This window comes from Lactuca virosa, chromosome 6 (genome assembly GCF_052849685.1).
Source record: "Lactuca virosa cultivar CGN04683 chromosome 6, Lactuca_virosa_CGN04683_v6, whole genome shotgun sequence".
Taxonomy (NCBI): Eukaryota; Viridiplantae; Streptophyta; class Magnoliopsida; order Asterales; family Asteraceae; genus Lactuca; species Lactuca virosa.
Window position 1 is genome coordinate 238,662,810 of NC_136431.1, and position 22,036 is coordinate 238,684,845.

At 43.5% G+C, this 22,036-nt stretch overlaps 1 protein-coding gene across 1 annotated transcript; it reads right to left on the reverse strand.

Annotated features, from left to right (window-relative positions):
* Positions 1-20,884: 20,884 nt before the first annotated feature.
* LOC145122393 (uncharacterized) lies at positions 20,885-21,574 on the reverse strand. The gene has a single exon (XM_079057997.1). The coding sequence runs from the start codon at positions 21,572-21,574 to the stop codon at positions 20,885-20,887; it is 690 nt and encodes a 229-aa protein (XP_078914123.1).
* Between the last annotated feature and the right edge of the window lie 462 nt (positions 21,575-22,036).

The following is a 22,036-nucleotide window of genomic DNA, read 5'->3' on the forward strand; positions in this document are numbered from 1 at the left end:
GAGAATTTGGCATAAAGCCTCTCCATCCTCAATACCCCGCGAATCTCTCTCAGATGCTCCTCGTGCTTCTCTCTAGATCTCGAATACACCAGTATATCGTCGATGAACACGATCATCGAACGATCCAACATCGGTCTACACACCATGTTCATGAGATCCATGAACGCTGCTGGTGCATTGGTGAGCCCGAAAGGCATCACCACGAACTCGTAATGCCCATAACGAGTCTTGAATGCCGTCTTCTAGATATCCTCATCACGCACTCTCATCTGATGATATCCAGACCTCAGATCGATCTTGGAGAACCAAGATGGTCCCTGCAACTGATCGAACAAATCGTCGATCCTCGGTAATAGATAACGGTTCTTGACCGTCAACTTGTTCAACTCCCGGTAATCAATACACATCCAGTGTGAACCATCCTTTTTCTTGACAAAAAGGATCGACGCTCCCCATGGCGAGCTACTCGGTCGAATAAACCCCTTCCCCAGCAGCTCCTGAAGCTGCGAGGATAACTCATGCATCTCTGGCGGCGCAAGGCGATAAGGCGCCTTGGCGATAAGCGCTGCCCCCGGAACCAAATCAATGCGGAACTCTACCTGCCTCTCGGGAGGCACACCCGGCAACTCCTCGGGAAAAACATCCGGGAATTCACGCACTATCGGAACGTCATCCACCGAACTCGGCCTCCCAGCGGCCTCTCGTGTGTCCATCACATAGGCTACAAACCCGCTGCAGCCCTGTTGTAAACTCTGTCTCGCTCTGGCAGCCGAACAGAACGCTGACCCACATCGGGTACCCTCGCCGTACACCGTAAGTACTCCCCCACTAGGGTCTCGTATCGTCACCAACTGTCGCTCGCAGTCTATCACAGCCCCAAATCGGCTCAACCAATCCATGCCCACTATGGCACACACGTCCCGCATCGCTATCGGGACCAGATCTATCGGGAACTCAACACCGAAGATCTCGAGTACACATCCTCGTATCACCTCCGTAGTATACACCGCTCGCTCGTCAGCTATGGAAACTCGCAGAGGTCGACTCAACGCCTCTCACCTGCTACTGATGTGCCGACTAAATGCTATCGACACAAACGATCGAATCGCACCCGAGTCAAATAACACTAAGGCAGGTACAGAACTCACAAGAAAAGTACCTACACATATAATCATATAAGCACAATATCTCAACGTAACATAAATAAATAAGGAATACATACCAGCCACAACATCGGGCGCAGCGCGGACCTCCTCCGCTGTCAACTGGAAAGCTCTCCCACGAGCCTTCGGTGCCTCAGCCTTCACTGGCTGAACCTCGGTAACCCTAGCAGCAGGGGCAGATCCCTGATTTAACTGCGGGCACTCGGCCTTCCGATGGCCAGTCTGGTTGCAATGAAAGCAAACCATAAATCCCTTGGGGTAATCCTTGGCGATATGCCCCTCCTTGCCACATTTGTAGCAAGCACCCGATCGACAGACCCCATCATGTCCCTTGCCGCACTTTCCGCAAGTGCGGCCCTTCTGTCCTCCAGATCTCGTATCAGCGGACTTGGCCCGCTTGGCTGCCGGCTGAGACTGTGCCGGCCGCCGATCTATCCTCTGAGACTCGGCCTCCTCCCTGGCCTAAGTCTCCAACTCAATCTCCCTCTTCCGGGCATTTGCCTGAAACTCAGCAAATGTCCGGTAAGTCGAGTTCGACACGAGTTCCCGTATATCCCTCCTCAAAACGCCCAAATACCGGCTCATACGTGCCTGCTCAGTAGACACCTGCTCAGGGCGGAACACCGCCCTCTCATGAAACTTCCTCGTAACCACAGTAACCGAATCAGTACCCTGCTTGAGGGTCAAGAACTCCTGTACCAACCGTTCCCTCTCCACCGGGGGAACATACTCGTCTCTGAACATGGTGGTGAACCTCTCCCAGGTCACCGCTGAAATCTCTGCAAGAGTGAAGCTCGCCGTCACGAACTTCCACCAATCCTTCGCTCCCAAGCGAAGCTGGTTCAATGCGAACCGTACCCTCAGATGCTCCGTACATGAACACGTGTAGAAGCATCCATCGATATCAGCAATCCATCTCATCGCATCGATCGGATCCTGCGTCCCATCAAACTCTGGTGGCTTCGTGTTGCTGAACTCTCGAAGCAACAACGAGTCACCTCCCTGAGGTCTGGCAGCAGCCACAGCTGCAGCAGTAGCAGCCTCGGTCACCGCGGCGTACCGCTCATCGAAAGTCTCAATCAGTGTGGTCTTGATAGACCCAAACATCTCCGGAATCTCGGCCCTGATCGCCGCCGCCACCTCATCATGGATCATCTGACGAAGCTCCTCGTCACTCACGCCGCTCGACTCAGGTCTGTGGCGTGTCCCAACCATGATGTCTCTGAAATACAACATAAGAATATCATAGACTCGCTCGAGCATACTCGCACTCGATAACTCAACCCTACTTGTTCCTTGGTACCCAATGGATTCTTACTTAGAGTGCGCACTGCTCCGGTGTCTTCAGTAGTACGGGCCCTATACTACCGTCCACACCGCATCAGTATTCACCCTAAGTTCTTCTCCTTGGATCCCAAATCACAAGTACTCTATATCTCACTGGCATAGGCAACCCTTCGGTAGACCTCTCATCAGCTCCTCACTACTACCTACTCGCTCTCAAGCATCACATAGCAGCAAAATCCTTCCCAGGCTAAGGCATCACAAAATCAGGCCACTCTAGTCCTAATATGAATACCTAGCCAACTCTAGCATTCATATCATAACATGTCTCATAACACATAATGTAAGGGTATTTTGGGAAATCACCGTTCGGGAGCTGGCTGATCGTACACACTGCTTCCTTCTGCCCTTCTCAAAATCTTTTACTCTTTTAGAAAAATTGTTTATTTTATGAAAAACTTCCTTAATTCCTCAGTTTGAGTTCAGATTCATCCGAAGATGCACCCGAATCCCTCAAACCAAGGCTCTGATACCAACTTGTAACAACGTAATTTTTTTCAAAACAATTTTTTTTTTTTTAAAACATACATTCATTCACACGATAATCATAAAAACATAATGTGTCCACTGTAACATAACAAAACATGTCCCAAGATCTCGATAACATAAACTCCATAAGTGTGTACGGATCATGCCGGCGCCTTCCCGCGATCCTCGCTAGTACCTGAAACACATCACACAACAACTGTAAGCATAAACGCTTAGTGAGTTCCCCAAAATACCACATACCCCACATACGCCTTTCGAGGCCACAACTCTGTAGGATCTTCCGATCCATGTGTCTCAGGGGACTTCCGTCCCAAATCCCGGTATACCTTCCGGTCCGTACCCTCTTGACCTTCCGGTCCATATCATCTCGACCTTCCGATCCTTACCATACGTAACATACATAACGCATACATACATATCATCTGGACCTTCCGGTCCTTATCATTCATAGCATACATAACACATACATATCACATAACCGCATATAGCACATACATCATAGCATACAAGACCTTCCGGTCACACATAGGTACCCTTCCAGGTACAGTATAGTGAGAAGACTCACCTCAATGAAGTCGGATAACCTCTCGTGCTCAACGTTCCGACTTAGCCTCCTCCTAATATTCAAATAACATTCCCGATCAATACTCTCTCATGATCTCATCTCTACAGACTGGGTAGAAGGTCATTCTACCCTTTCATGAACTCTCCTGAATCAGCCTTGACCAGAACCCTAAGGTCAACGAAAGTCAACGGTCGACTTTGACCCGAATCGCCGAGTGCACTAGGGTGACTCGGCGAGTACACGCCTGCCCTCTACGCCCCTGGTCCTCCCTTGACTCGCTGAGTCAACCTTATACTCCACGGGTCGTCACAGGTCGTGAGTCGCGGGGCAACCCGACTCGACTCGTCGAGTCTGCTCATGGACTCGGCGAGTTCATTCCATGCTCACACTCAAATGACCTTCTGAGGTCAGATCTGTTCCTCTAATCCATATATCTAACCTTCCCAAGCTCAATAAACACGTAAAGGTTCGAACTTGATACTCATGCAACGTCCAAATGACTCTACTTGATGATTTAGCCCCAAATACAACATCCTAAGTCCATTTCTTTCATATCTCATCATAACGCAAGATGGATAAGGTTCTCTGGACCACTATAGGTCCAGATCTGAAGCCTAAACATGATAAGGGACCATATCTCCAACAAATCATCCCAATAAAGGGTATAGAAAACCCTAAATCCATAGATTCTTTAACAAAACAGAAAGGGGATCGATATGCTACCTCAAAGATGATTCCCTTTGCTTGAAAACCACAGATGAGCAACCTCCTTGGCCTCCTCTAAGCTGGAATCAACTTCTTCCAGCAAAACCAACCCACAAAGTTCCAATAATGGCTTCTTCTCTCTCTTAAACGCTCAAGCACTATTAGGGTTTCTCTCAAGGGTCTGGTAGCCACAAATGGTGGCTATAAGGGTCCTTAAATAGGTCCCAAACCCGAGGAGTTAGGGTTTCATTAAACAACGTGGACTCGCCGAGTCCACGAATGGACTCGCCGAGTCCTTCATTAATTCAGGCCAACACATCGCGATCCAACTCGGCGAGTCTGGGCGCCTACTCGCCGAGTCCCCCCTCTAAAACTCAATATAAAATACTTAAAATAGGATACCTGGGAATCCGGATGTTACACTGACCCACTCAGCTTTTTATGTTACAGGTAGTGGACCCCGAGCATAGTCGGTGGACGATGAGAGATTTTTGGATTATAGGCCAGTAGTTGTAAATAACTGTTAAAAGGCTTATAATATCTTGTTTATGCTTTTGATCTGTATCGGAACATGACATCCCGAGGTTTTGATATAAAATGAAATTATATATTTCTTAAAGAAAGGTTTTGACAAACTTTTATCATATTTTGTTTTGGGGACCAATTTCACAACATCTTTTAAAAAAATTTCTCTGATTTTATTTTAAAAAGCATAAATTAAATCGGTCTTTTCTGGTCGAGAAATTAGGGGATGTCACAGTTGGTATCAGAGCATTAGTTTAAGCGAACTAAGAAATTGTAGGATTGCTAGACTTAAACTTAGAATGCTAAGTGATGATTGTGAGATGAGTGTCTACCATATTTTAGACACGAGCACTAGTTTATTTTAGGAAAGGTGCCTAAAATGCTTTTATGTGCTAAATGTTATATGTTTGCCATATATGCCATTATTTGTTCGGATCTATGGTCTGTTGCCGACCGGATCTGGAAACCTTATGTGTGTAGGATTCTAACCGTACGATTACGAGATTAGAACTAACATGTAAACGTTTCGAAGTGATAAGGGAATTGAAATGTCTAACAAGGATAAAGACCTAAATTCGCCTTATTCAGTATATAGATTGTAATGGAAAGAACTCGTAGTGGAGTTGCAAATGCAAACGGAAACAGGGATCAACAGCCTCAACCTCAATTAGTTGAGCAAGTACCTGTTGTAGGAGCTGCACCTGAGCCAATGACGATGGCTGGGGTACAAGCAATGATGCAGATGATGTTAGATCGCCAGATGGAGGAGACAAGGCGATTACTACAACAACATAGGGAAGAGACTACGATACTTGTTGAACAACCCGTATTCAATGAAGGGAAATCAGTAGGAGGGAACTACAGTGGGACTCTTTGTCAAGCCAACCCACCGATAGTTAGACAAAACAACCAGGATGGAGGAGTTGATGGACGCGGATGCAAATACAAAGATTTCATGGCATCTAAACCGATGTGTCTATCTGGAAGTCCGACACCGGTGGAAGTTATGAACTGGATCTCCGAAATGGAGTCGATGTTTGAAAGCTGTGAGTGCAGCAACAAACAAAAGACCGCACTTGCAATTCCTCTGTTAAAGTCTGGTGTGTTGAGCTGGTGGAAGTTACTAGCTGATTCGATGCCCAAGGGAGAAGCTAGTAAGATGTCTTGGGAAGACTTTGTGCTACAACTGAAATTGCAGTACTGCTATGAGCAGGATCTTCTGGAAATTAACAATGAGTTCCAAAATTTAAAGAAGGGAAAGATTAGCGTTACTGAATACGCTGCTAGTTTTACTGAAAAGATGAAGCTTGTTCCTTACCTAGTTCCAACTGAACTCTCTAAGGTCAACAAGTTTGCCCTCGGATTACCAGCGGACTTTGGTCCGATGGTTAAGCAAGCAACCACTTTGAAAGCCGCCATCTGGGCTGCTAAGAATGTGGAGGTTTAGATCAGAGAGAAGGGTCTGGAGAGGGCAGAAGTTGGTGAAAAGAGAAAATTTGAAGGAACTTCAGGTTCCAACAAGAAAAGCAAATTTTCTAAGTCCAAGAAGTTTGGAGGAGGAGGAGGTGAAGTGAAATGGTGTGAGAAGTGCAAGAAAAAGCACTCTGGGAAATGTAGTGAGGAGGTGACTTGCTTCAAATGTGGAAAGACTGGGCATTATGCCAACGTGTGTCCGACCGACAAGAGGGTATGTTTTGAGTGCCATGAAGTAGGGCATGTTTTTAAAGACTGTCCAAAGAGGAAGGATGCAGCAAAGCCCAATCTACCACCAAAGCCGAAGGCGAGAGCCTTTCAGATGACACTTGAAGCCGCGAAAGAAGAAGTCGATGTCGCTTCAGGTACCTTTCTCGTAAACAAATTGCCTGCCCAAATTTTGTTTGATTCTGGAGCCAATTACTCCTTTATATCGCATGAATTTGGTAGAAAACTAGCTTTGCCTGTAGATAGACTAGTTAATGCCTTATTAGTCGAGATTGCTAGTGGCAAGTTTGCACCTGTTAGCCATCGTATGAAAAATATCCTCATTGACTTGGATGGGAATAAGTTCCACGAGGAATTATTGCCTATCGAGTTAAATGGATTCGACATAGTTTTAGGAATGGATTGGCTTAGCGCCAATGACGCCGAAATATTATGTAGGAAGAAGATAGTAAAAGTAAACCTGCGAGGGAGAGAGTCGTTTATGGTGTATGGAGACAAACGCAGAGTAAACTCTGGAATCATTTCCCTAATGAAAGCCAGAAAGTGTTTGGCCAAGGGATGTACATCATATCTAGCGTTCGTGATCGATGCTAAGAAGGAGAAGAAGGAGGTGCAGAATATTCCGATGGTGTGTGATTATCCGGAAGTCTTTCCCGAAGATCTTCCCGGATTACCCCCTGATCGACAAGTAGAATTTCGTATCGACTTGTTACCAGGAACGACGCCGATAGCAAAAGCACCGTATCGATTAGCACCAACAGAGATGAAAGAACTTATGACACAACTTCAGCAGTTATTGGACAAAGGTTTCATTCGACCTAGTTCGTCACCCTAGGGAGCCCCTGTGTTGTTTGTAAAGAAGAAAGACGGGAGCATGAGAATGTGCATCGATTACAGAGAGCTGAATAAAGTGAGGATAAAGAATAAGTATCTGTTGCCAAGGATCGATGACATGTTCGACCAATTGCAAGGTTCGAGCTATTTCTCTAAGATCGATCTTTGGTCGGGATACCATCAACTGAAGGTGAGAGAGCAGGATATCGAGAAGACTGCGTTTAGAACAAGATATGGACACTATGAATTTTTGGTTATGTCGTTCGGATTAACCAATGCCCCAGCAGCTTTCATGGATTTGATGAACAGGGTTTGTAAACCATACCTTGATAAATCCGTGATAGTATTCATAGACAATATCTTGATCTATTCGAAAAGCAAGCAGGAGCATGAGAAGCATCTGCATGAAGTGCTGGAAGTTTTGAAAAATGAGAAGTTGTATGCCAAGTTATCCAAATGTGAATTTTGGATTCAAGAAGTCCAATTTTTAGGTCATGTGGTTAACCAAGAAGGAATAATGGTTGACCCAGCAAAGATTGAAGCTGTGATGAAGTGGGAACAGCCAAAAAGTCCTACGGAGATTAGAAGCTTTTTAGGATTAGCTAGATATTTTCGAAGATTTATCCAAGGATTTTCTTCGATCGCTACTCCATTAACAGCTTTGACCCACAAAGGAGCTACTTATGCTTGGAATGAGAAGCATAAGGAAGCCTTTGAGAAGTTGAAGAAGAGATTATGTGAAGCACCGATTCTTTCGTTACCTGAAGGAGTTGATGACTTTGCAGTCTATAGTGATGCCTCTGGAGTTGGGTTAGGTTGTGTTCTGACTTTGCAGTCTATAGTGATGCCTCGAGGCAATTGAAAGAGCATGAAAAGAACTACCCCACTCATGATCTGGAGTTGGGAGCGGTAGTATTCGCCTTAAAGATATGGAGGCACTATCTTTACGGTACAAAATGCAAACTTTTCATTGATCATAAGAGTCTTCAATATCTCTTTAATCAGAAGGAATTGAACATGAGACAGCGGCACTGGCTGAAACTACTCAAGGACTACGATTGTGAGATACTTTACCACCCTGGTAAAGCAAATGTTGTTGCTGATGCTCTCAGTCGGAAGGTAAATCATGAAAAGAGAAGGCCAAGAGCGTTGAGAATTGAAGTCGTCTCGACAATTATGGAAATTATAAAGAAAGCTCAGGAGGAAGATTTAGAAAAGAATGACCGAAAGGAGGAACGTTTGGGAAAAACGTTGGTGTTTGATACAAACGGTCAGGGATTGAAGGTATTCAAAGATAGGATTTGGGTACCTAAGATGGGAGGAGTAAGAGGTCTTCTGATGGAAGAAGCTCACAAAACCATGTACTCGATTCATCCCGATAGTACGAAAATGTATAGGGATTTAAAACCCTATTACTGGTGGCCGACGATGAAACTCGATGTTGCTAAGTATGTGGCCGAGTGTGTAACTTGTGCTAGGGTTAAGGCACAACATTAGAAACCGTATGGGAGTTTAGAGCCTTTACCTGTACCCATGGTTAAATGGGAAGATATCACTATGGATTTTGTGACTAAACTGACCAGAACAAGGAACGGTCACGACATGATTTGGGTGGTCGTTGATCGCTTCACTAAGAGTGCGCATTTCATAGCCGCTAACGAGAAATGGTATATGGATAAACTTGCGAATTCTTATGTGAAGGAAATTGTGAGGCTACACGGTGTTCCGTTAACGATTGTATCCGATCGTGACAGCCGTTTTACCTCAAGGTTTTGGAGAAGTCTACAAGAGGAATTGGGTACCAAGTTGTGTTTGAGTACAGCTTACCATCCGCAAACTGATGATCAGAGCGAACGAACGATTCAAACATTGGAGGATATGCTGAGATCATGTACCCTAGAATTCCAAGGTAACTGGGATGAACACTTACCTCTAGTAGAATTTTCCTATAATAATAGTTTCCACTCGAGCATCAAGATGGCAACTTATCACGCTTTGTATGGAGAAAAGTGTCGAACGCCATCATGCTGGCTGGAAGCTAGGGAAAAGCAGTTTATGGGACCTGAGATAGTCCATCAAACTACTGAAAAGTTGAAAGTGATAAGGGAAAGGATGTTAGCTGCTCAAGATCGACAAAAGAGTTATGCTGACAAGAAAAGACAACCGATATCTTTCGAAAGTTGAGTCCAAGGTTTATTGGACCATTTAAAGTTCTTCAGAGGATCGGGAATCAAGCTTACAAGCTAGAATTACCGGAAGAAATGGAGGGTATTCATAACACATTTCATGTGTGCTATTTGAGAAAGTTCACGGGAGATGTGCCCGACATAATTCCCATTTATGATGTAAGGTTGGATGAAAACAAGAGGTTGATCGAAGAACCTGAGGTAATCGTTGACCGTAAGACTAAGAAGTTGCGGCGCAAGATGGTCGATTTAGTGCTTGTGCGTTGGAAACATACGAATGGGCCAAATCTCACTTGGGAAACGGAGAGTGACATGACGAGTCGCTACCCGCATTTGTTTGCTGATGTGTGATTCTGGGGACGGAATCATCCTAAGGGGGAGAGAATTGTAATGCCCGTGTTTCTAGGCTAGGCATTAATAATGACATTATAGTCTAGGTTAACCTTTGTGACTCATTTTGGAGAAATAAAAAGGAATTATGTGAATATTATGTGTTTTATGTGTTTTATGCTTAATTATTAGGGTTTAATTAATTAAGAATAAAAATGAGCGTCAAAATTAAAATTTTAGATAAAGCCGATATCTATTAAGAAACTTGTAGTGGGCGTGACAATGATTACGGATATATAAAGAATGCCGAAATCCGAGTTATAACGAAGAAGTTATGACCTGTCAAAGTTTCGCGACAAAACCGGCACGGGGCCGAATGTCGTAAAAAGTGAATTTTTGATAAACTACTTTTTGGCCTTAGTGATCTAAACAAAACTCGTAGTGTTCGTTAAACCGAGAGTATGCATAAAAAGAACGCCCAAATCTGACTTCGTATGAGGAAGTTATGATTTTTCGAAGTTTCAGCTTAGCAGTAGACAGCTAAAAACTCAAATTTTAGATCGAGTGATTTTTAGCCGACACGACCTAAACGAGAATCGAAGGTCTCGTCATTAGTATCTCAACGGTAAAAAGTCTGACGAAAACGGATGTCGGATGAAGTAGTTATGAATTTTTAACAGATTTCCTGTCCCGGTCTGTTAAAAATAATAATATAAAAGTTAAATCAAAATTAGCCGACGAAGTCTAAACGAAAGTTGTAGAGCGTAATTTTACCTACGCGTGCATATAAAGAACGTCAAAAACGGAGCTCGTATGCGAAAGTTATGGATTTTAGAAGTTTTTGCACAAAAATCGAGAAAATTCGCATAGTCACGTTTTTACCACGTCGCCCTCGCTTAGATTGTGCCACGTGTCCAAAATTGGTGAGTCATGCGAGCCACATGTCCGAGCTGCTAAGTCATCCGATCTCATGAGCTGATCCGAAGGGGTCCACTAGGAGTCTGATGCGTGCCCTATTCCTCGTGTCCAAGTCTCGCTGAAGGAGGCCACGTCCGAAGACTCGGACTAGACCTCGGTCCAATCAGCAGCTGCCACCGACACCTTCGCACATGCGAGCCATGTGTTGTGCACCCTCGCCCTGCTGCCGTGTGTCCTCGCCTGATGACTCCCCCTTCTAAGACCGACTTCGGACCCCTATAAATAGAAGGGTCATGCGAGCCTTCTCGGGTAGATTTGGAATTTTGCCATATTTAGCCCCTTTCTTCATATTTTCTTCATCTTAACATTCCCCAAAGCCCCGGTATCGATTATAACCTTTGGAATACGCCACGAAGAACCCGAGAAGCCCAGAAAATTTATCTTTTCGGTTTCGAAGTCCGACCCTCGCAGAGCCCGGATTCTGAATAAAACTCCCGGTTTTATTAGAAACGAACGTTTTAGGAAACGAATTGCTGCCCGATTTTCATCAAAACATGTGAGTATATAGTCACTTTCATTTTACACATAGATATGAAGTATTTACCTTATAATACGTGCTATGTGCAAATATATTAATTGTTTTTTTTTAGGTGACTGTTGAGTTGATGTTTTATACAAGTTTTAAACTGTATAAGTATTTTTATCTGCAAATATGTTGGGTAGAACATGGGTAGATAGTGATGTGTGATAAAATAAAAGTGATGAGAGGCCTCGATGTGATTTGAGATTCAGTCATCTAGCGGAGTTTGGATGACGACCACGGACTTTCTAGACAGTCCAGTGGGAAACATTACAGGCCCGCAACCTGTAGGTGTTAATGAACTATAGTGTTCATTTGCTATACTCCATCCCCCTCGTGGTTGCCTTTAGGACATGTATGGCTGAGGAAACCCCTTAGCAGTAGTGTCCATCCCGATGATATTCTTTAGGCTAGGTCCCTTGTGATAAGTGTTTAGGGACGTAAAGTGAGGATAACGGGAACGGGTAATCAGGGTTATTATTGATTGGTGAACTTAATAAGTTTATTATTATTGTGGGTTGAAAACCCTATATGCTCACCAGGCTCCCAAGCCTGACCCAATAAGCTTTTTATGTTACAGGTAGTGGACCCCGAGCATAGTCGGTGGACGATGAGAGATTTTTGGATTATAGGCCAGTAGTTGTAAATAACTGTTGAAAGGTTTATAATGTCTTGTTTATGCTTTTGATCTGTATCGGAACATGACATCCCGAGGTTTTGATATGAAATCAAATTATATATTTCTTAAAGAAAGGTTTTGACAAACTTTTATCATATTTTGCTTTGGGGACCAATTCCGCAACATCTTTTAAAAAGATTTCTCTGATTTTATTTTAAAAAGCATAAATTAAATCGGTCTTTTCTTGTCGAGAAATTAGGGATGTCACATATTCTCTCCGTATCTCTTTATTTATATTCATTGTCTCTCATCTTTATGTGTTTTATTATAGGATCGTTCTTAGTGAACGGTATATCTGCTCTGGTACTGTTTGATTTAGGGGCTACCCGATCTTTTGTGTCGCTCGCACTTAGCAAGCGATTCGTTGGAGCTCCGGGGGAGCTAGAGTGTCCATTGGATGTCGAGATAGCAGATGATAGGACGGTACGGGTCGCGAGGGTTAGTGAGAGTTCGGACTCCTAGTGGGGGAGGGTTAGTGATTCAGGGCGAGAGGCGGCAGCATGGGTTGACTCTATGTTCAGCAGCGAGAGCTAGGCGCTACCTTCATCAGGGGTATGCGGGTTATATCGCCTATGTTATGGATTCCCGGTATAAGGGTAAGGCGACAGTGCATGAAGTACCGGTTGTAAGAGAGTACCTAGATGTGTTCCCAGAGGATCTCCATGGGGTACCTCCAGAGAGGCAGGTCGAGTTCAGGATTGACCTTGTCCCTGGTGCAGCTCCGATCGTAAGGCACTGTATCGGTTGGCTCCTCCCGAGATGCAGGAGTTGTCTACGCAGCTGCAGGAGCTGCTAGAGAAGGGATTCATCAGACCGAGCAGTTCGCCATGGGGAGTCCCGATCCTGTTTTTGAAGAAGAAGGACGGGTCACATCACATATGTATAGACTACCGGGACCTGAACAAGGTGACAGTGAAGAACCATTACCCACTCTCGAGGATAGATGATTTTTTTGACCAGCTTCATAGAGCATCTTGGTTCACCAAGATTGATCTACGGTTAGGTTATCACCAGATGCGAGTCAGGGACGAGGATGTCCAGAAGACAGCTTTTAGGACTCGCTATGGGCACTATGAGTTCGTGGTGATGCCGTTCGGGCTTACCAATGCTCCAGCCGCATTCATGGACCTCATGAACCGCGTGTGCAGACCGATGTTGGATCGGTCTGTGATAGTCTTCATCGATGATATCTTGGTCTATTCCAAGACTCATGATCAGCATGAGGAACACCTGAGGGAGGTGCTGGAGACACTGAAGAGGGAGAGACTTTTCGCAAAGTTCTCAAAGTGTGAGTTCTGGTTGCGTGAGGTGCATTTTCTAGTGCATCTCATAAACCAGAAGGGTATTCTGTTCGATCAGACCAAGATAGAGGTCGTGATGAAGTGGGAGGTTCGAGGTCTCCAACTGAGATTCGGAGTTTCCTTGGTCTAGCGGGTTATTACCGGAGATTCATCTAGGATTTCTCCAAGATCGTCGTTCCCTTGACCCGACTGACCAAGAAGTCGGTGACATTCCGCTAGGGGCCTGAGCAGCAAGCAGTCTTCGAGACTCTGAGACAGCGGTTGTGCGAGGCACCGATTTTGACTCTGCCCGAGGGAGTCGATGACTTCGTGGTGTATTGTGACGCGTCGATTACGATCATGGGTGCAGTTTTGATGCAGAGGGGTCATGTGATAGCTTACGCGTCGAGGCATCTGAAGCCTCACGAGGCTAACTATCCGACGCATGATTTAGAGCTGTGGGCTGTAGTGTTCACCCTCAAGATTTGGTGGCATTACCTCTATGGGGTCCGTTGTACCATTTACACGGACCACAAGAGTTTGAGGTACCTCATGGATCAGCTGAATCTAAACATGAGACAGCGCTGGTGGTTAGATGTGGTGAAGGATTATGACTGTGAGATCCTTTACCACCCGGGCAAGGCCAATGTGTTGGCCGACGCCCTGAGCCGCAAGGCGTTGGCGGCTCCGATTAGAGATATATGTTTGAGGATGACAGTGATACTCCACTGTTGGAGCATATTAGAGAGGCGCGAGTCGAGGGCCTAAAGGAAGAGCTCCAGAAGTGTGAGAGGATTGTAGGCCGAGTGGCCTCGTTTGATTATGATAGCCGAGGGTTGTTGACCCTGCATGGGAGGGTCTGGGTTTCGTATTGGGGTGGAGTACGACAGGTTTTAATGGATGAGGCCCATAAGTCGAGGTTCTCCATCCATCCTGGGGCGACGAAGATGTATCAGGATCTTCGCGCTGATTACTAGTGGCCATGCATGAAGCGGGACGTAGTGCGGTATATGGAGAGGTGCTTGACCTGCAGGAAGGTCAAGGCTAAGCACCAGAGACCACACGGCAAGATGCAGCCGCTAGACATTCCCGTCTGGAAATAGGAGGATATCACCATGGATTTCATTACCAAGCTTCCCAGGACTGCACGTGGAGTAGATTTGATACGGGTCATCGTGGATTGACCAAGAGCTCTCATTTTATTCCGATCCAGGAGAGCATATCGGCTGAGAAGTTGGCTGAGATATATGTGCCTGAGATAGTGGCACGACATGGGGTGTCTGTCTCGGTGGTGTCAGACCAAGATGTCCGTTTCAGTTCCAGATTTTGGAAGCGGTTTCATGAGGAGATGGGTACTTGTCTCCACTTCTGCACCGCTTTCCACCCTCAGACAGATGGACAGAGCGAGAGGACGATACATGCTCTCGAGGACATACTACACGCATGTTTTTTGAATTTCGATGGCAGTTGGGATATGTATCTTCCGTTAGCGGAATTTTCGTATAACAACAGGTACCATGCCAGCATAGACCGACCTCCCTTCGAGATGATTTACTGGAGGAAGTGTAGGACCCCAATCTGTTGGGGTGAGGTCGGTCAGAGATTCATGGGGAGTACTAAAGTAGTACTCAAGACTACAGAGCGGATCCAGCATGTCCGGAGCAGGCTCCAGACTGCTCAGAGTCGACAGAAGAGCTAAGCCGACAAGAGTTGTTCAGATTTAGAGTTTCAGGTGGGTGACATGGTCCTCCTGAAGGTGTCACCCTGGAAGGGTGTCATTCGGTTCCGGAAACGGGGCAAGTTAGGCCCCAGGTACATCGATCCATTTAGGGTTTTGGCCTGGATGGGTCGGGTTGCTTACCTGTTAGACCTTCCGGCAGAGCTCAGCTAGATCCACAACACCTTCCATGTTTCTCAGTTGCGGAAGTGCTTAGTGGATGATTCAGCAGTGATACCCCTTGAGGATATTCAGGTTGATGACAGCCTGAAATACATTGAGCGACTAATAGCTATCCTTGACAAGAAGTCGAAGGATTTGAGGAACAAGAGGGTGGAGTTGGTAAAGGTGCAATGGCAGCACCACAAGGGCTCGAAGTGGACTTGGGAGCCCGAGGAGGAGATGAGGGAGCACTACCCAGAGTTGTTTTCGGACACAGCAGACTTCGAGGACGAAGTCTAAGACAAGTGGGGGAGAACTGTAACGCTTGGTTCCTAGTATGCATTTAACTTAATTATTTATTCATTTTGGAAGGGCTACTCGACGAGTTGGTGGCCCTAACTCGTGGAGTAGAAGACATATTATGCGCGGGTTTTAAGTGAACTACTCGACGAGTCGGGAGTCTCGAATCGACGAGTAGGACGGCCAGGATAAAACCCTAATCTTTAGGGCTTGCACCCTATTTAAGCATCATATCTGGCCTCCACCTTAGCCTCTATCACCTCCAGACCCTAATCTTGAAACCCTAATCAACCTTGAGTGATCTTGAGCTATTATCTTGCCATTTTTATGATTTAAAGCTAGAAGAAGGAAGCAAGGACTTGGAGTTGCAGGAGGAAGGCCGAAGATCCAGAGCTTAGGACTCATTTATGTCTTGATAGAGGTATAAAGCTTATACCTTGGCTTCTATTCACTTAGATCTTCATTTGAGCTTGCATATTGTCACTTTTGGGCCATTTCCAAGGTCATTTCCGAGATTTGAACTCTTGGTGATGTAAGGACTTCAGATCTGGGCACTCTTGAGCTTTAGAAGCTCAAAATTTCCACCTTTATTCAGCCATGACCCTATTCCATGACTTAGACCTCCATTTTTAGCTTGTGGTGGGTGTTTTAGCTTCATAACACCATGCATGCAAGTTATGTTAGCAACTTTACGTGTAATGCTAGTCTAAGGAGTCCAGATATGTGAGTTGGAGGCATTGGAATTGATTAGAATCGACTGTATGGATTTGACATTGGGGAACTCGACGAGTTGCTCATGCGAATCGGCGAGTCGGGTCGTGGTCCCTTAACCTTTTATGGTTTTGAGTGAACCCGTTGAGTCTAGGAGATGACTCAACGAGTTGGGCAAGATTAGTACTCAGAAACTGAAGAGCTCGACAAGTCCAAAGAGGGACTCGACGAGTTAAGTCATTTTGTCCCGATTTTATGACAGGAATAACTCGACGAGTCTGGGAAGGGACTCGACGAGTTGACTCGGTTGACCTCGAGTCTGAGTAGTACATGAACTCGCCGAGTTGGGAGATAACTCGACGAGTTGGGGTTGACTGGGAGTTGACCTTGACTTTGACTTTGACCAGGATGTTGACTTTGACCAAGGGTAAAATGGTCATTTTACCCTGAGAAAGATTATAAGATTTTTGACTAAGTATTATTGTGATATTGATAGCCGGGGAGTCGTTGGAGCAGCTATCCGATATTCCTCACCGCGAGATTTTGCATATAGCTTTGCAAGGTGAGTTTTCTCCTGTAGGAACGGGTCTAAAGCACCAAGGTCGGCCCGTTTAGATAGTAGTAGTTCCGGCGGGGCCCGACATAGGTTTATATGTTTTCCGGATTTCGATCCGATGTCGGGGCGGTCCCGAGGAATGCTTGTATGCTTGTATGCTTGATGTCTTTGTGATTCTTGCATGTGTTTGTTATGTGTTATGTGTTTTGGGCTTAGGTCCGATGTCGAGGTAAGCCTGAGGAATGTCTAGTTAATATGTTATGATAGTATGTTCCGGACTCCGGTCCGATGCCGGGGCGGTTCCCGAGGAATGTTAGCATGTCTCCGGATCACGATCCGATGTCGGGCGGGGCCCGAGGAATGTTTACATGTTAGTATTATGTGCTTATGTTATATGTTGGTTGATATGTTTATATATATGCCGAGATCTGCTCGATGCCGGGTAGGGTTCGATGTCGGGCGGGGCCCGATGCCGAATAGGGTTCGATGCCGAGCGAGGCTCGATGCCGGGAAAGCCGATGTCGAGGTTGACTCGATGTAGCAGGGGCGGGGCCCAAGATATGTTATGTGATATGTGTATGGTATGTGGTAGTTGGGGAGACTCACTAAGCTTCGTGCTTACAGTTTTCAATTTTGGTTTCAGGTACTTCCACTAGCAAGAGGAAGGGCTCGGGATGATCGCATAGCACACACCACAGTTTTAGCCTGGGATGTTTAGACTCTGATATTTTTCTCATATGATTGTTTATACAAGTATTTGACATGACGTTTTGAGATACATGATTCTTGATTTTCTTTATGATGATGGATGATTTATGGTTTTATTATAAGTTTTAAAATGAAATTTTTGGACTGTATTTTTGGGTTGTTTCATAAAGGCCCGACATGATCGCATTGCGTCCCTTGGAGTTTCATTCTGCATTGATTGTTTAATTTGACTTTGATGTTTTGAGAATACTTTTACTCTGATTGTCTTTTAATACAAACGAATGAATGTTTTGGTTAGTCTAAAGTAAAATTTTTACTTATTATTTTTGGGACGTTACAAAGTAACCATACATCTTCGATTTTTATAAACTGGTTGCGCTCAGTCGCATGTAAAGGCCTCATTTTCGACCATGCAATAGCCCAATGGATCACATTTGCTCGTCAGATACCAAACAGTCTGCTCACATGAAAATTCTTAAAAATCTATATCTGAAAGAATCATGTATTATATTATTTAACAAACAAAAAAAACAATAAATTGTTAATCATGTACGTTACTTTAAATGCGTGTAAAAAACAATTTACGGTGTACGTCAATTTTTGAGGTTGTTTTGCTTTTGGTTCCACTGGATGTATAAGCTTCTCAACCTTATTGAATACACTCAGTAGTTGTATGTATAATTGATTGCAAATTATCCACCCCCATGGATACGTGGGACATAAATTTGTAAAAAATAAAATATTAGTAATCATAATTATAATCTGTAATCATAAATTAACGACATGATACATGTTAAGTTCATCAAGTCCGGATACCAAAGAGAAATACTCCTCTAAAACAGTATGTTTAGCCAACCGGTCATTGAACCCCGTCCAACAAATATAAAAGTCATACACGGACCGCATCCTCGTCCGATAAGTCATTAAGTGAATGATTAAACACATTCATCACATCGTCTAATTTCACCGATATATTCCTCGTGACCATAGGGGACACATAGTAACGAAAGGTGGCGTCAGAACTAGAGGCATGAAAATAATCTCCAAAGTGGAAGCCGGTGACAAGAAAAAATTCTTTCTTACCGAAAGACAGCTCGTAACCACTAATCTCAAAAATCATTTCCTCTAACTTTCTTTGGGTGTCCATGATAACTTCGTGGCAAAACACATAATGTAGAACTAAACGATCCCCATATACCTTAGTAATGTCTAACCACCTCCCAAAACATTAATTACAGAACATAGTCCCGCATGCCAGTTTGACTTTGAGTGCCACCAGAATATCCGCACCGAGTTTGGGTTTACAAGACAGTGTAATGGATGCATCAAAAACCCTATCGTATTGTAAATTAAAAAATTTGTTATTAACCAACTCCGGAACAAAAAATGACCAAATTTTTGGACATGTTCTCAGTCTTTCAGACCAGTTCCTCATGTTCCGCACTAGTTCCTCACATTCCGGATCATTCCAAAATGAAATTCTATGTTCTGAAACACTAAATTTTGATATATAACAACATTATATAAACAACTAAACTACTTTTGGGTTGGTCATAGTGCACTGGGATGATATATTGGTACTCTAAAACATGGTGAGTTTATTCCGGAGATATTCTTCGAAATTCGGAATTCATTTTTTTTTTGTTCCCTAATAGTAATTTTCGATGAATAAACACATTATATAAACACCTAAAGTAGGTTTAGGTTGGTCCTAATGAATTGGAATCTCTATTTCAACTCTGGAATGTTGTCAATTCATACGGAGGATATAAACATAAACAAAAATCGTAACTGGGAGTAATAGACTTAGCCATAAAACAATCGGGTCATAGTGATCGCCTTCGATATTTGTAGTCGGAGTTCGGAATGAGTGTCAGAATCGAAGAGTCGGAGTAGCGTGACGGAGATTGGAATCGGAATATGAGAGTCGGAGTGGCGTATCGGCTAATCGAAATCGGTATTGAAATGTCGAGATCCGAAATGAATTCAGAATATATTACAAAATTTGAAATTCAAAAATTTGGTCAGGAATAAGTATGGATAGTCCGGAATGGCGATTTCGGAGGAAACCTGATGCGCTGGCCCACCAAAAAAAATTTCCGAATTTGATTTCGAACGACCTATTCCGAAGAATATGATCAATTTGCAAATATTTATTTAAATGAGTTATTTAAAATAAAAAATACACGAAAAAATGGTTATTTCACTTAATTTCCTACTGTTGTTAAAAAGGTTTAATTAAATATGAAAACAATATATTTTAGACTCTCAATTGAAAACAAAAATAAATAAATAAATAAAAAGATTGACTTTCGTGTTAAGAGTGTATATGGATGTGTATTTAACAACACCCTTATTTTGTGTAAGACTGAAGGGAGTGGGAGGGAAACTCCCCTCATTTTTTGTGGGTCACATCACCCTTTCCCTCACTTTCCTTTCTCTCACCTAAACCCAAGGAATGGGTGGAAAGCTTCCTTCACTATTTTGTTTTTTTATTTTTTAAATAAAATTAATTCTTTTTTATTATTTATAATTTTTAAATTAATAGAAAACATAAAATTTAATTAAAAATAAAAAGCAATTCATTAATTAAAATAAAAATTACATTAACCTACTATTTAAATAAGTAGAAAATTAAAAGAAAAAACGCAAACAAAAAAATCAAACAAACCACAACATAGAAAACATAATTAATATCCTAATTTGAAAAAAAACAAAATACGTCACTTGGAATCATCGTCCTCGTCATCGACCTCATCGTCTTCATCATTCTCCCGAACGTCACTCTCGTCATCGGAATCTTCGCTCTCGACGAACATATCAGAATCCTCTTCTGATTCGTCAAACAAATCATCGTGAGAAAACTCTATAGGGGGCTGAATATGAGCCCTATAAATGTGCTCCACCAAATCAGCACAAAGGGCATGATGAATGTCGCGATTGTGTACTTCTCTTCTATTCGCCCTATACTCTTGTGTACCAACGGCTACTCCTTCGACATTTGGCAAAACTTCATTTTCGTTGTACCGACATATCGCTCTTCCTTCGTCTTCAAGAATCATATTATGCAATATGATACATGCATACATTACGTAGTGTAACCTTTTCACTTCATATGACCTTGCCCCGACTGCTAGTACTTGCCAACGTCTATTAAGTACACCAAATGTTCGGTCCACATCCTTCCTAGCTGACTCTTGCGCCTCTTTAAACTTTTTCCTTTTCGGGTCGTTAGGACATGTAAACGATTTCACAAAAACAGACAAGGGGGGATATATACCGTCAGTAAGATAGTATCCATGCTTATATGCTACCCCATTTGCTTGAAGAGGTACATTGTGCGACTTTCCAAGGTAGATATCATTGAATATCGGCGACTGGTCTAGCACGTTGATGTCATTTTTTGCACCAGCTGGACCAAATAATGCATGTCATATCCAAAGATCATGTGATGCGATAGCCTCTAGAACGATCGTCGGCTCTTTGTGGTCGCCTCTCATGTACTGACCACGCCATGCGTTGGGGCATAATGACCAACTCCAATGCATGCAATCGATACTACAAAGCATTCCAGGAAATCGATGCTTGCCTTCATGCACCGTGTACAATTGGTGGATATCGTTCATAGTTGGTTTGCGCAAATATCGTTGCTCATAAACCAAACAGATCGCTTTGCAGAACTTGTACACACACTCCCGCACGGTACGCTCTGACATCCTAAAATACTCGTTCAATTTGTCTGTGCCCATGTCGTATGCTAACTGACGAATTGCAGCCGTGCATTTTTGAATTGGAGAGAAACCTTTTATCCGTCTCGCATCCATTTTCCATTGGAAATATGGAAAGCGACCTTCCAAATCGCCAACAATACGTAAGAATAGTTCCTGCCTCATCCGGAACCGACGTCGAAACTTTACAGCGTAGATGGTGTCGTCTGCAAAGTAATCTTCTATAAGATGATTGTGTCCGGCTTCGCGATTTCGACGCAACCGCGACTTTCTTGGTTTAGATCGTGAACGTGATGTTTCGCCTAGTCGGTTTTGAAAGTATGCAACCGTTTTCGCCATGACGGAACCGATAAACTTAGCCTCCTCTTGAGCCGTCGAATCGGATGATGACATTTTGATTAATATTTTTTGGAAAGAATTATAAGGTATGGGTTAAAAAAATGATTGGATGTTGTGGTATTTACAGTTTAATAAAAAGAATATATATATATATATATATATATATATTGTTATGAATTAAGCGTAATTAATGTAACTATAAATCAAACCAAACTAGTAAACTTTGATAAGAACTTTAATTGAGAAGAAAGAATATTTAGAGAGAATATGAAAGTTATATCTCTTATAACTTTTTGGTGTATCACATTCTTTACAATGGAGGGGTATTTATACTACAAATTTTACTAAAATATAATTGTAACTAGTTAGAAATGTTGACAAATGTACCATGCACCAATTATTATGTCATCCACCAATTATTTACAACACCACCAATTATTTACAACACTCCCCCTTGGATGAGATCATTTTAGCGTTCAACATTGACGTACTGCCTCATTAAAAACCTTGCTAACG

Bases quoted from the DNA above. Each gene is read 5' to 3' on its own strand.
- LOC145122393 (XM_079057997.1), bottom strand. From the start codon at position 21,574: ATGTCATCATCCGATTCGACGGCTCAAGAGGAGGCTAAGTTTATCGGT.